We start from the raw sequence: 13,345 nt of genomic DNA on the forward strand, positions 1-13,345 counted from the left end.
GAGAGAATAATCTAAACTTTAAAATATTGCATTTGAACCGTAATAATTTTAATAGTTAGTTCCTACGACAAATCAAAAAGGAATAATACCACATACCCATGGCATAAAACTTATTAATGACGGTTTGGAATAGTATTTATTTTTGTGTTAATATTTATTATTGTATTCGTCGATCGAAAAAACAAATATTTAAAAAAATATATAAATCTAGTCATGGAACATGCAGGACATGCATGGGGAAACGCACTTTTTATGTAATTACTGTATTGTCTTTTTGGAAATGTACATAATGTTTTGCATCACAGTATATCTCTAAAATTATGTCTATCTTTTTATATTCCATTCATGAAACTTAGCTCAAAAAATCACTATGTGCTCCTTAGTTACAGTATTTAAGACGTAAGACGGCACACATGTTACTCGTCTATTGAAAATTTCCTGTATCAGGAAATTTTGTTATTTATCATTTTGTTATTGATATATTATACCATTTTCTATCATAATTGACCTGGTTATGATGATATAAAATACAAGAATTATTCCAACTTTTTGCCACGATGAATCGGATGTCGGAATTTAGAAAAAAATCCATGAACCAATTTCTAGGCAGTCACATATCCAATTCGGTCAAAAGGCGTATAGTGTGCAATAGCCCCACCTCCCCCTTGTATACTGGCAATATTGTCCCCGTACCTCTTCGAAACAATATATAGATTATATACATCTATTGTATTGCCTGCTTAGAGTTAGAAGGTCGTCAAATCTATGCTAATTCAAATGGATTTTTCGGAAGGCAATATTTTGATTGGAACGCACTTTATGTTTAATTAACAGTTTCGTTAATTCAGTTCCGATCATGGCAACGTCAATAACGACTTCGGGAATTTTTAGCGTAAAATCCCACGTTATCTAAAAGTCCAAGCTCCGGACTACAACTGGTCTTTTTCTCACGGACTTGTCTTTTGAGGTGGGTTTTCCCCCTTTTCATTTCGTTCTTACGAAATGACCTCTGACTGATTACACTACAATCAAATTAAGCGGTTAATGACGTTGAAATAGAGACATCTGGTCGTTTCCCACCAGGCGCGCCGGAAGCAGTTTGGGACTGGGGGGGCAAACATTCCAGGGGGCTCACATTCCAGGGGCAGTGACGTAATGAGAAAAAAAGTTCGGAAGGGGGGGGGGGCACACGAAAAATCTGCATCACCACCAGTCTTACACGTTACATGCAGGTCCCGCGGAACGTTTTTCAAAGTGGAGTATTATCGATCAGGTAGAGCGTAAATTGGCGTGGGGTCCAGGGAATGAGCCTCGGCAGGGGGTCAAGGGGCTGAGCCCCCGGAAGCTCAGGGGTTTTAGGTATTTATTTACGGTTAGATGAGCATCCAGGGGCCCTCTGTAAGGCAATTGACGTGTTCCAAGGGGGGGGGGGGAGAGCCCCCAGAAATTCAGAGGTTTTGATATTTAACTACGGTCAGATGAGCATCCAGGGGCCGTCTTAGGGCCCTTGGTGTGGTTCAGGGGGCAGAGCCCCCGGAATCTCAGGGGTTTTAGGTATTTAATTACAGTCAGATGAGCATCCAGGGGCCCGCCTTAGGGCCCTTGGTGGGGTCCAGGGGGCAGAGCCCCCGGAAGCTCAGAGGTTTTAGGTATTTAATTAAGGTCAGATGAGCATCCAGGGGGCCGCCTTAGGGCCCTTGGTGGGGTCCAGGGGGCAGAGCCCCCGGAAGCTCAGGGGTTTTAGGTATTTAATTACGGTCAGATGAGCATCCAGGGGCCCGCCTTAGGACCCATGGTGGGGTCCAGGGGGCAGAGCCCCCGGAAGCTCAGAGGTTTTAGGTATTTAATTAAGGTCAGATGAGCATCCAGGGGGCCGCCTTAGGGCCCTTGGTGGGGTCCAGGGGGCAGAGCCCCCGGAAGCTCAGGGGTTTTAGGTATTTAATTACGGTCAGATGAGCATCCAGGGGCCCGCCTTAGGTCCCTTGGTGGCGTCCGGGGGCGGAGCCCCCGTAAGCTCTGGGGTTTTAAGCATTTAATTACGGTCAGATGAGCATTTTTTATACCTTATTTGTGACATTGGCAGGTCACTTATTTTTTTCTCCGTCTTTCTTTCTTTTTTTCTTTAACATACTTTTTCAAAAAGGAGAGGGGGGGGGGGGGGGCTCGAGCCCAGCCACTTTGCAGACCATGACATAAAGGCTTCTAAATTAGCGTATTTCGCCTGACTGTAATTTGGGAATTTCTTATTTTCCAACAAACGCATAAAAAGGTATGACTTACAAAAGAAATGGAGAAAAAATGCCGGAAAATCATGTCACAACATCAACATTTGTAAATCAATTGTTTCGAATAAGAAATACATCATCCCCCCCCCCCATCAGTACGCCAGCGTTCAGGGGCTCATGTCTTCTCACCCCTATAACAAAAAAAACGGGCACGCTTTCCCATTCTCGCACAATATGTCCACGATATGCGCGTATCGCTATTATAGAGACCTCCATTGATAAATACCGTATAGGTGGCATGCGCAATGTTTATGAAATTTAATTCCTGTGAACTTTCCGTTTCTTCGAATGGAATTGTATATGTGATTTAATTCAGGTTTTTATTATTGTTACGTTCTTTTGGATTAAAAATACAAGCCTTTACTGTTTTTTTTTTTTTTTTTTTTTTGGAGGGGGGGGGGGGGGCGTTTTGGGGGGGCAAAAATGCGTTTTGCCCCCCCACTTTTTTGACTGGGGGGGCAACTGCCCCCCCTGCCCCCCCACTTCCGGCGCCTATGTTTCCCACCATAGCATGCCTAGCCTCTTAGTCTCGAAATCCGGGTTATCTGGACAAATGCGGTCGAGTTTTTCTTGAACTCGAAGCTTCTAATTCGAGATCATGACGAAACCCTGAGCAGTAAGGGACACATTTTTTGATTGAATTATGACATCGCGCTTTCATAATTTAATATTTTGTGTTAATTGTTTAACTCCACTACATGATAATTTAGAATGTAAGACGAATACATTGTACGAATATCTATGAAATATAAATATTTTATTTCGAATGTTCAGATATGTTAGCTGAAATTGTACTGTAAATAACAAGTTCAACATAATTGTTTGAATTTTGAAACGTTCTTCAATTGTAGAGGTATATATATGCTGATGGAGAACCAAGCCCGATTCTCTGTAAGATGAATTGTTTATTCACACGTAACGTAGTTTATATTGTGTTTATTTGAATACCCCAATACATATTCATTTAGAATTTAACACGAACAAATGTACGAATATTTATTAAATATAAATGTGTTTTTTCGGATTTTAATATATATTTTTAGCTGAAATTGTGCTGTAAATAACTAGTTCAAAATAAATATTTGTATTAAAAAAAAGACATTTCATTGTAGGGGTATTTTGTTTATGGAGAACCGGGCTCGATCCTTTGTGAGATGAATTGTGTATTGACACATGACGCAGTCTGTATTTCGTTCTCCACTATATGATAACAGGGGGCAGGGTTCAATCTCTCGACTGTCAATCCAAGGGATGAGGGTTCGAATCGCAGCCGGACACTAACATCCTTTGGCAGGTCTTAAATTCCCCCTTTTGCCACTCTCCACCTATGTGTAAATGGATATCTTGTATGCAATGGGCTAATATCGTAATTGCAGCAAACATTAGCAAATTCGTAATGGATCCAGCCTCGAGCTAAGAAAGATAATTGGTATCCCCATATTTACATGATTTTTGTTTCATTATTAGATAATCAATTACGAAAAGTATAATAACTTTTAAGAGAAGAAGTTGATACTTAGCGTTATATATATATCAGTGGACAAATCCTACCCAATACAAATTAGAATAAATAATTATAATTGCTTATATAGCGCCTAACACTTACTGTATCAGTAGTCTCTAAAGCGCTCTACAATAATGCAGCATAATTATCCTGACTTTAGCAGTACAGCTGTTACGCGCGCTGCGTTTCAAGGAATAAATTCGTTCCAGGTCCCCATTTACTTCACCTGGGTGGTGTGTGGCAAGTGTAGATCAATGTCTTGTCAAAGGATATTAGTGCGGCGGCGGGACTCGAACCGCGGACCTTGTGATCTACAGTCCGGCGACGTATCCACTCGACCAGTCATTATGGTTGGCAAGACGAAGCTACCACTCCTGAGCTTGCTTATCCTTCCCAATATGGCATTCTAGGGGTTAATCTAAAGAGAATGAGAATGAGAATGATATCATGTGTGTGTGAATATATAGACGCATTGTACTTTAACAATACAATACCTATTTAAGCAAATATTATTTTTGAATTGCATGAAACGTTACTATTTTGCATATCATTCATTTCCAACTGCGGTTTTAACTATGTTAAGTGGATGTTATAAATTACCGATAATGGCATTTTCTCTTTACCTCCCATTTATATGCACTGTATTAAAAAGACGCAAAAGGTAAAGAAACAGTATGAATTGTCCATTATCTCATGTACACAGTGCGTATTAAAACAATTAATGCAATTTAACTTAGGCTTTGACACAAGCTTGTCTCAATCCACATGATAAACCTTAACTATTTTAGACAGCCTACTAACTTCTTGTCTCATGGTATCTAAGTTCTGTCTGCTCATTCGTCCACTGCGCCATTTCATACGCTTTAGAAGCATAATGTGTTCATCTCAAATATCGAATAAAGACTCAGTAGTTACTAAACCCAATTGCAAGAAGAACACGTGATGAACATGTGATGACAAATATAAAAAAAAATTGACAGCGGAATTTCATAAAAAAGAAAACATCAAAAATAAAATTTATCCATTTTTGTATCACTCAAGGATAAGGTTACATTAAACAAGGGAAGCGAATGAAGTCAGGATTGTAATCATAACAAAGAGAATATCATAAATCGTGCCTGTACTAAGTATTTCTTGAGTTTGAGTCGATATTAACCCCTTTTGCCAACTGCCTAATACTATAGTCAATGAAATAAAGGAGCCAATTGTTTTTTAATGAGATAACACACACACACACATAATAGATTTTGACCCACGTTCATTGCTTCAGCCCAAATTTGGTACAAGAACATTTTTCAATACTTTTAAAAAAGTCATCCTTGGCAGGACAATTATGAAAATGGTATCATTAGACAGGTTATTAGTCCATTTTTACATTGAAATGTAATTTAAGGTACCAGACGTTATAACTCATCAATCAGAGGCTACACAGAAATGAGTATACTTTTCTTCTTTACGCACTGTTCATTAAGTAAACACAGACATAGGTTATACAAGCAAGCATTAACTTCAAATATTAATAGTTTACCTCTTTTATCTCTTATTCGTATCGCCTCATTCTCAACATTGAACTTTCGAAAACATTATGAATTGCAACTTAGCCACCCGAAATGCTAATACGTATGTGAGAAAATCAACTTCTGTTTCCATCCTCGGGCTGATAAGTCGGAACGGGGTAAATGTTATCTGCTTCTGAATGTCAACAAAAACGTTTGCAATCTATGATGGGCATAATCATAAAGTAATATAAGTGTTTGCGTCATAGCTTTTTTTTTATTTCTCGATTTGAAAGGCAATTTAATGCCATAATTAGTTCCTCCTTTCTTCATTCAGCCATTTTCTTCGGAAGCAGAAGGTGTTCAAGACGATCAGCAGTAAAATATACTATACCGAAAACAAAAAAAATTCTCCAAGCAACTTGGCATTTGCCGCATAGTCGTTATTAAACAGTCAGGTTTATAATCTCATACCCATTCCGGGGTCCTGTTTTAAGGATGGCAAATCTGAAAGAATTCGTGTTATCCTTTCTTTTTTGTCTTCTTTTACAATGTGCTCCATCTCTACAAGGTAAGAAATCCGGATATTTCGTCATTTGAATTTTGGATTGTTTGTTTGAATATGGCTGATGATGTTTTATGTATTATACGCTTTCATTTCTAGTTCAAATATTAGTCCGTTACAATTTAAATATGCAAAATAATAAAAATTCCAAGTTGAATAAAATATTGATTCAGAATGTGACAAATCATAATGAATGACTTACTTTTATTATTGTTGTACAATGTTTTTTCTTACTTGATATCTTATAGGTGTCATTATCTAGATTTCAATTGAAATTTAAAATTCATATTCTAAATTCGAACTTAAAGGTAAAGAGCAGTATTGGAAACGCCCCAATTTAAAAAAATGAAATGGAAGCTCTTATTACCAATCATGTGAAAGAATATGTTTTGAGAAATACATGATGATAATTTTTTTTGCCGGGAAACCGCTTACTAATTGATATATTTGGTAAATTAGTTTATCTATTGGTGTTTGAGAGATAAACGCACGTGTCGCGCACGTGTACGAAGTCCCATATACATCTTTCTGTGTACAGTGCTTGTAACTTTACGAAGACTGGGCCAAATTTCTTATCATTTTGATGATTCCAGAACCTTGCCGTACACACCAGGCGCGTACGCGGGGGGGGGGGGGGGGGTTGAACCCCCTTTGGTATTTTTATGTGTGTAAACCCCCCTAAAAAAACCCACGACGGAGCAAAATGTCGCTTTTTCAAATTTCGAGACCCCCTCCCCCCCCCCCCCCCGCTTATTCAGCGGCTGGCTGAGTCGTTGCGAAATTTTCGGCCCGATTTAAAAATGTTAACCCCCCCCCCCCTGAAAAAATCCTGCGTACGCGCCTGGTACACACAATTATTATGCTAAATGATCAACCTTTTCTGATCGATTCCACAACGTTTCTTTCACAATGCAATCGCATGACCATAACTTGTCTTTATCTTTAAACCCAAATTCAAATAAAAATTCATTTTTTTTTTACCATTTCGGACATGAATTGAGAAAATGAAATAAAGACAAAATATATATCACGTTAGCAAAACCTCAGAAAATTTCAAAAGCATTGTCCATTACCTTTTAAAATATTCGAACTTTAAAATGACGTATTGGATAAACCAAACATGATTTATGTGGGTCACAATAGACTATTGAATTTGCCCTTTGCGATCGTGCTAAATCCTTTTATGACGCACTCTCTTTCAAGAATTAGTGCGAGTCTGTGCGTTGACTTTAGTTAAATTTCGCTGAATTCCCCCTCAACCGACCTTCCATTTAACTTCATAACAGATTGCTCGCGTCCCAATCCCGGTTCGAACGTCATAATAGACCCGGATCAAGCGAATTACACACCTTGGACGTACGCACAGTTCTCATGTCCTACCGGTTATTTAGCTTCAAATGGTGCGACCTATTCTTACTGTTACTCGGGATCACCCGACTACTGGTCCCCTGCGATGTCGCAGGTTATATCCTGCACGATAGGTAGGTCATGGCAATCAATGTTTCTGTTACATTTGTTTTTGTAAATATTCCATAGCTTAGTATCGTGAATGTACTAGCGTACGTTTAACGATATTACTACTTCTGCTACTAATACTACTAATGCAAACCTTAGATAGCACCTGTATTGAAAGAGCACCTGTCCATAAAGACCGCATTTTGTGTTCCCCTTTAAAATGGTTTCTCATTAAACATGTACTAAAAATAACCTAAATATAAGCGCAGCCTGCCTATACAGTGCGTCCCAGAAAAAACGAAACCGAGAAGTATCGATGTTTTATCATAACTTAGTCACATTTATAATTACTGAATGACACATATTTGGAAAGCTCAGATCCTCTTATTTCATCTGATGCAACTCATATGATGCATATTTCAAGCATGAGTGATTGAAATGAATTTGAAGAGAGGAAACTAAAAAGTCATTTGGCGGACGGTATCTGAATTTCAAAGAGAAAATCACATTTCTAGAACGTTGAGGTTTTTCTTTTTGACAATTAACCTTTTAAATTCATACTGACTTGTTACGACCAGGAAGTTTCAACTCCCTGGTACGACATTAACTGTATTTGTTATACCCAAGAATTTCCCCCTCTCTTCTTCAAGAGCAATTTGTTTATAATGTTGGTTTACCTTTAAAAGTTATGGGAATTTCTTTCAACCGGGTAAACATTTCCTACACCTAGGGGAGTGTGGCAAATGTAGATTAATGGCTTTACAAATGAGCTCAGTTGCCTGGCCGGACTCGAACCGCGAACCATGCGATAAATAGTCCGGTTCCGTATCTACGAGACACAATACAGCAACAAGGTGTCTAGAGTGTGCTGAGGACATGCAATTCAATATCATACGCAAAGCCTTACCATCGTTAGTCACTCTATGATGATCGCATTGCAATTTGACTTTTAAACTACACGGACCTGATAAGGGATATTTTTAAAAAACCCTTTGTGTACTTTCTATGACCACGCAACTTTTGTTTAGAACAATAATTCGTCATTGATGTTTATTTGTGTTGTTTTACAGTGGGAAATATTTGTTTTTATTTGATTTGATATGAACCGCTTCTTCCAATAGTATTGGCATGAATTTTATGAATGTTAATCTTTAACACGATGATTTTAGTTGTGTTTAATTGTCTCCCCTCTTCCTCTTGCCCGCACTCTCCCCCTCTCTCTCTCTCTCCCTCTCTCTCTCTTTCTCTACCTGTCTTTATCCTCCTTTCTGTCTTTCCTTCCCCTTTTTTGTATCTCTCTCTCCCTTTCTCTCCCTACCAATAGATACAAGTGTGACTACGCCTGAGACGGGTAACATGACAGGTATGTTTTTCTACAAATATACTCTTCCTTGGGGAAACTTACTAGTATCAATAATATTGTTAATAATAATAACAACAACACTATACTCTTACTAAGTTTATAACAATACAAATTTCGAAATAATTAAATTCTGTTATTTTTGCTGTGTCATGCATTGATAATGAGGAAACTTCGCTTGCGAATTTCATAATACCCCCATCTCACTAGAAGACGATATTGCCGTCCAGAAAAAAATTAAAACGTGTTGGTGAACTTGACCACCAGTCTAAAGTGCATTGACCTTTTTGACCATAGCGTTCTTATTTAAGGTCGGAGGTATAACAAACTATACATTTTTGGAATCCTCATGAAAGGTCAAAAAGGTCAATGCACTTTAAACTGGTGGTCAAGTTGACCACCACGTCCGATTCTAATGATTTTAGTGTATAATTATATGTTTTCTGATGTGGCGAATTCAACTATACAACTTTCAAAAGTAAAAGGGCTTACCTTGACCATACAAATTCAAAATGGCTGCCGTTTCGGTGACAAACATTTAACAACTTCTTATCCATGGGTTTGGGGGAATTTTCAAGGTTATGGCAACCACTTTTGATTTTAAAAGTTGCTTAGTTGAATTAGTTATGTCAGAAAACATATTATTAGACACTAAAATCATTAGAATCGGACGTGTTGGTGAACTTGACCACCAGTCTAAAGTGCATTGAACTTTTTGACCATAGCGCTCTTATTTAAGGTCGGAGATATAACAAACTATACATTTTTGGAATCCTCATGACCAGACGAGTAATTTAATATGCAATTTGATAAGATTAACAGTGTTGGTGAATTTGACGACCGGTCAAAAGTGCGTTGACCTTTCAGCGTTTTTGACCATAGCGCCCTCATGTTAGGTCGGAGGTATAGCAAACTATACATTTTTGGAATCCTCATGACCAGACGAGTAATTTGATATGCATATTGACACGACTTGAATATATTTGAATTTCGACCCCTGTTTGACCTTTGTTGGCCCCTCACGAAAATGCCCGGGATTTTCAAGGGGGCAGCCCGATTCAAAATTGTTCGGTATTCATCAGGGAACACAAAAATACTTTCAAACCTTTGTTTCCAGAGATTGGTAACGGGACCTACAGGCTGGTCTCCTACTAAGAGGTGCCAAAGCGCATCACACTGCTCAAGAGCGTATTGAAACTGACATGTTTAATAATAATAATAATTTTCACAGGGTAGGCACCTCAGTTATGAAACTGCTCTTCCAGCGGGCCCTGCATAACATAACATGTCATTACTACCCTTCTCATATGCTGAGCGCCTAGCTATAGAAGGCAGAAGGTCCCATTGTTATAAGTCTTTGATATAACTCTGCCGGGGTTCGAACCCACGACCTCCCGTTCATGAGACGGGCGCTCTAACCACTGAGCCACCATGCCCGGTGGCTGTGTACCAAAGAGATAAGATTGTGTAAGTTAGCGATTTTTGAGAACCTGTGATCAATCTAGATCAAGCGCAACTATTTATCTTGAACGCGAATTTGACCATGTTTTATACGAATGAATCACTTCATCAAAAAGGCACGGCCCTGTTATTCAAAATCTTCTGTGTGAGTTTGAACTGTACATGATGTACGATAAACCTTCTCCATGTTTGTTTTTCTCTCATGTATAGCGGAATCGATGGTATTTGTAGCTGACAATTCAAGAGGGGCAATATACATGGCCGACTTTTCCAGCGACAGTCTCGACTCTTTAAACTTCGATGCTCTGCCCTTCGGTTCCGTCTCTCAACCGATAGGCGTCGATTACGATCCCGATACTCGCATGGTGTACTGGACCGAAACGTCAGGATCCATACGACGCGCGAATATCGATGGCACTATGCAAAGCGTGATCGTCAATAGCAGTATTGTCGGCAGTGAGTATTTTTGAGCTAAGATTTCTCTTTCCTTTTTAAGATTTGCATTTCAGTTTAAAATTTCTTTATGAGAAAAATTAAAAAACCATTGTTTAAAAAAAAGACCTACAATATGCCGTTTTTGTGTTTCTTTGTTTTGATTTTTGTTTTGTTTTAGTTTTGTTTGTTCTTTTATTTCATGTTGTTCTATTTTTTTCTTCTTTCCTTCTACTTTTCCTTTGTAATTTTCGACTTGTTTGCTTTACCTTCTACGTCTGATTGTTCTTCTTGTTGTTTTCATTTTGTTTCTCTTTTTTGATGCTGATGTTCTTGCTTTTGGGGAATGTCCTGTAACTTCTTCTTTATTCTTAAATCTTCATCTTTTTCGTCATTTTCCCCCAATGCCTTCTTGGTGCTCTTTATTTGTTTGATTCGACCCTTCCTCTCATCCGTATCATAACCATCGTCCTCTTTTTCATCTTTCTTTTTTATTAATCTCCTCCTTATTATGTCATCGTCTTTCTTCACAGGGTCAGAAAACCTAGCGTTGGATACCAGTCGTGGTAAAGTCTTTTGGACCGATGAAACCCTAGACCGAATCATGTCGGCTAATCTTGACGGATCCTCTCAGCAAATTCTCATCAATACCGACTTAGAGAGTCCACGCGCAATCATCGTACACCAAGTAGAAGGGTAAATATTTTCTAACCCCCTCTATCACAAACACACACACACACACTAGCACTCACACCCCCTCTCTCTCTCTCTCTCTCGATCACACACACAACTGTCTATCTTCATCTCTCCCAATCGCTGAGGCTGTTCACAACGGCAGAGATAGCGCGGTCTGTTCACAACGGCAGAGATAGCGCGGTCTAGCGCGCGCTATCTCTGCGGTGTGGAAGGTACAACGTCGTTTCGGTCCGCCCAACAGCGAGCCACGGCGAGCCAAAACGGCGTGCCACTGGAGCACCTCTTATGCTAGGAGTCCACTGGGCAAGCGCCAGTTGGTGCCAGTTTGCGCCAACGCAATTTACTGTGGCGCCTAGTGTCGCCAATAAGGTGCCTAGTGGGTGTAGTGGCTCAAACTGCCTCCCAACTGGCTCGTGGTGGCCCGCAACGGCACCAAATTTGAATGTGGCGGCAAGAAAATTTCAAAATGTTTGAAATTTTCGTCGCGCCACTTGCATCGAGCAATCAGCGCCAAGTGTCCGCCAAGTGGCACCAAATGGCGCGAACATATCGCCCTTTGGCGCAAACAATCCGCCTATTGGAATCCACTGGAATGTAATGGCGCGCGCCAAGTTGCGCCAATGACATATTAAATTGTAAATATTTAGTAGAGATGTTGTTCATACAGCAGCTGAGGAGGGTCTGAACCATGTAGCCGATGGCCGGTATTTATATAGTCGGCAAGTAGCGCCAAGCGGCGGCAAGTTCAAACCAATTTGGCGACCTTTGGCACAAACTAATCACCAAGTGGCGCAAAGTAGCCGTCTATTGGCGCGAATGGCGCCAGCAGGGTGAATTTTGGAATCAATTGGCCGTGTAATGGCGCAAACTGGCGCAACATTTTGGAGCAAGCCGGGTGGCATTTGGCGCACGCCATATGGCACCCAGTTTATTCCACTTGGCGACACATGCCGAGCGGACATTAATTCGGCGCCACAGCGAGCCACTACGCGCCAATCACATAATCTTTCGCGCGAACTGGCACCAACTGGTGCTGGCCCAGTGGACTCCTAGCATTAGGGGTGGTCCACGAGAGATAGCGCGGTCTAGCGCGCTCTAGACCGCGTTATCTCTGCCGGTGTGAACCCGAGCTACGATAGCACGCCGGAAGTTATTGTTCTACACGCGGGGAATTTTATACTCGTTCTATTTTGGTGCGATCTGAATCTGAATCGGTTCAACTCAACACTCCCACTCGTAATAGCGCGCGAAGTATTTGACCGCTCTGACCTAATGACGTCACGCGTCATGGCAACAGGACCTCTCAAAAAAGGGGGTGCTACGATAGATTCACTGCGGTGTGAATCCGGCAAATTAATGCCAATGGGCGGACCGTGGGTCGCGCTACGATAATGCGATCCACGGTCCGCCCACGGTCCCCCCTTGCGGTGTGAACAGCCTCTCTCTCTCTCTTTATTCTTTTGTTTCCCTTTCTTTATCCCCGCCAATCTTTAAATTACTATTTCTCTCCCTCTCCTCTGCATCCATCAATTTTCCTGGTGTGATATTCAGATCATCGGTTCGGAGCTATAGAAGGGCCTTAAGTTTCTGTTAATTTATTATTTTATGCCCTTCTGGCTTTATATAGGATGCTATTTACATGAATTGCAAACGAAAGAAGTCGGAAAAGGAAAGTCGACTTAGCTTATTTTTAAGTAACTTCATTGTGGCTCAACAAATAGGTGATTAAATGAATACTTTATACTGGGCTATGCTGAGCTCTATTATCTTTTATGGGTTTATTGACGCCATCTAAAGTGTTCATATTCCAAAATGAAAAGTCAAAGTGTCAAACATTTGGTTTTTTGGACACTTCCGATGCCTGCGATGATAAAACGCTGTACATGTACGGATTAATTTGCAAAAATTGTTTTAAATTTTCATTCATTTCCCTATTGTGTTAATACTCTTTAAACTTTTTTTAATACTTTCAACAAATTTCCACGGAGATGTCAAAGGGCATTAGGTGTTGTGATTTAGTAGTTCAATTCACTTGAATCGCAATCTAATAGTCAATGGTTCGAATTATTACCCTGCACTAATGACCTCTGG

The 13,345-nt window shown here is 40.0% G+C and overlaps 1 protein-coding gene across 1 annotated transcript in view; it reads left to right on the forward strand.

Annotated features, from left to right (window-relative positions):
- Positions 1–4,055: 4,055 nt before the first annotated feature.
- LOC100888203 (deleted in malignant brain tumors 1 protein) overlaps positions 4,056–13,345 on the forward strand; it is a 52,701-nt gene continuing 43,411 nt past the window's right edge. The window contains exons 1-5 of the mRNA XM_030998003.1: positions 4,056–5,856; positions 7,137–7,331; positions 8,630–8,668; positions 10,337–10,582; positions 11,092–11,254. Coding sequence (XP_030853863.1) covers positions 5,784–5,856; positions 7,137–7,331; positions 8,630–8,668; positions 10,337–10,582; positions 11,092–11,254 — 716 coding nt within the window. The 5' untranslated portion in view covers positions 4,056–5,783. The remainder of the gene's footprint in view (positions 5,857–7,136; positions 7,332–8,629; positions 8,669–10,336; positions 10,583–11,091; positions 11,255–13,345) is intronic.

This window comes from Strongylocentrotus purpuratus, unplaced genomic scaffold, assembly GCF_000002235.5.
Source record: "Strongylocentrotus purpuratus isolate Spur 01 unplaced genomic scaffold, Spur_5.0 spur5_scaffold_4, whole genome shotgun sequence".
NCBI lineage: Eukaryota > Metazoa > Echinodermata > Echinoidea > Camarodonta > Strongylocentrotidae > Strongylocentrotus > Strongylocentrotus purpuratus.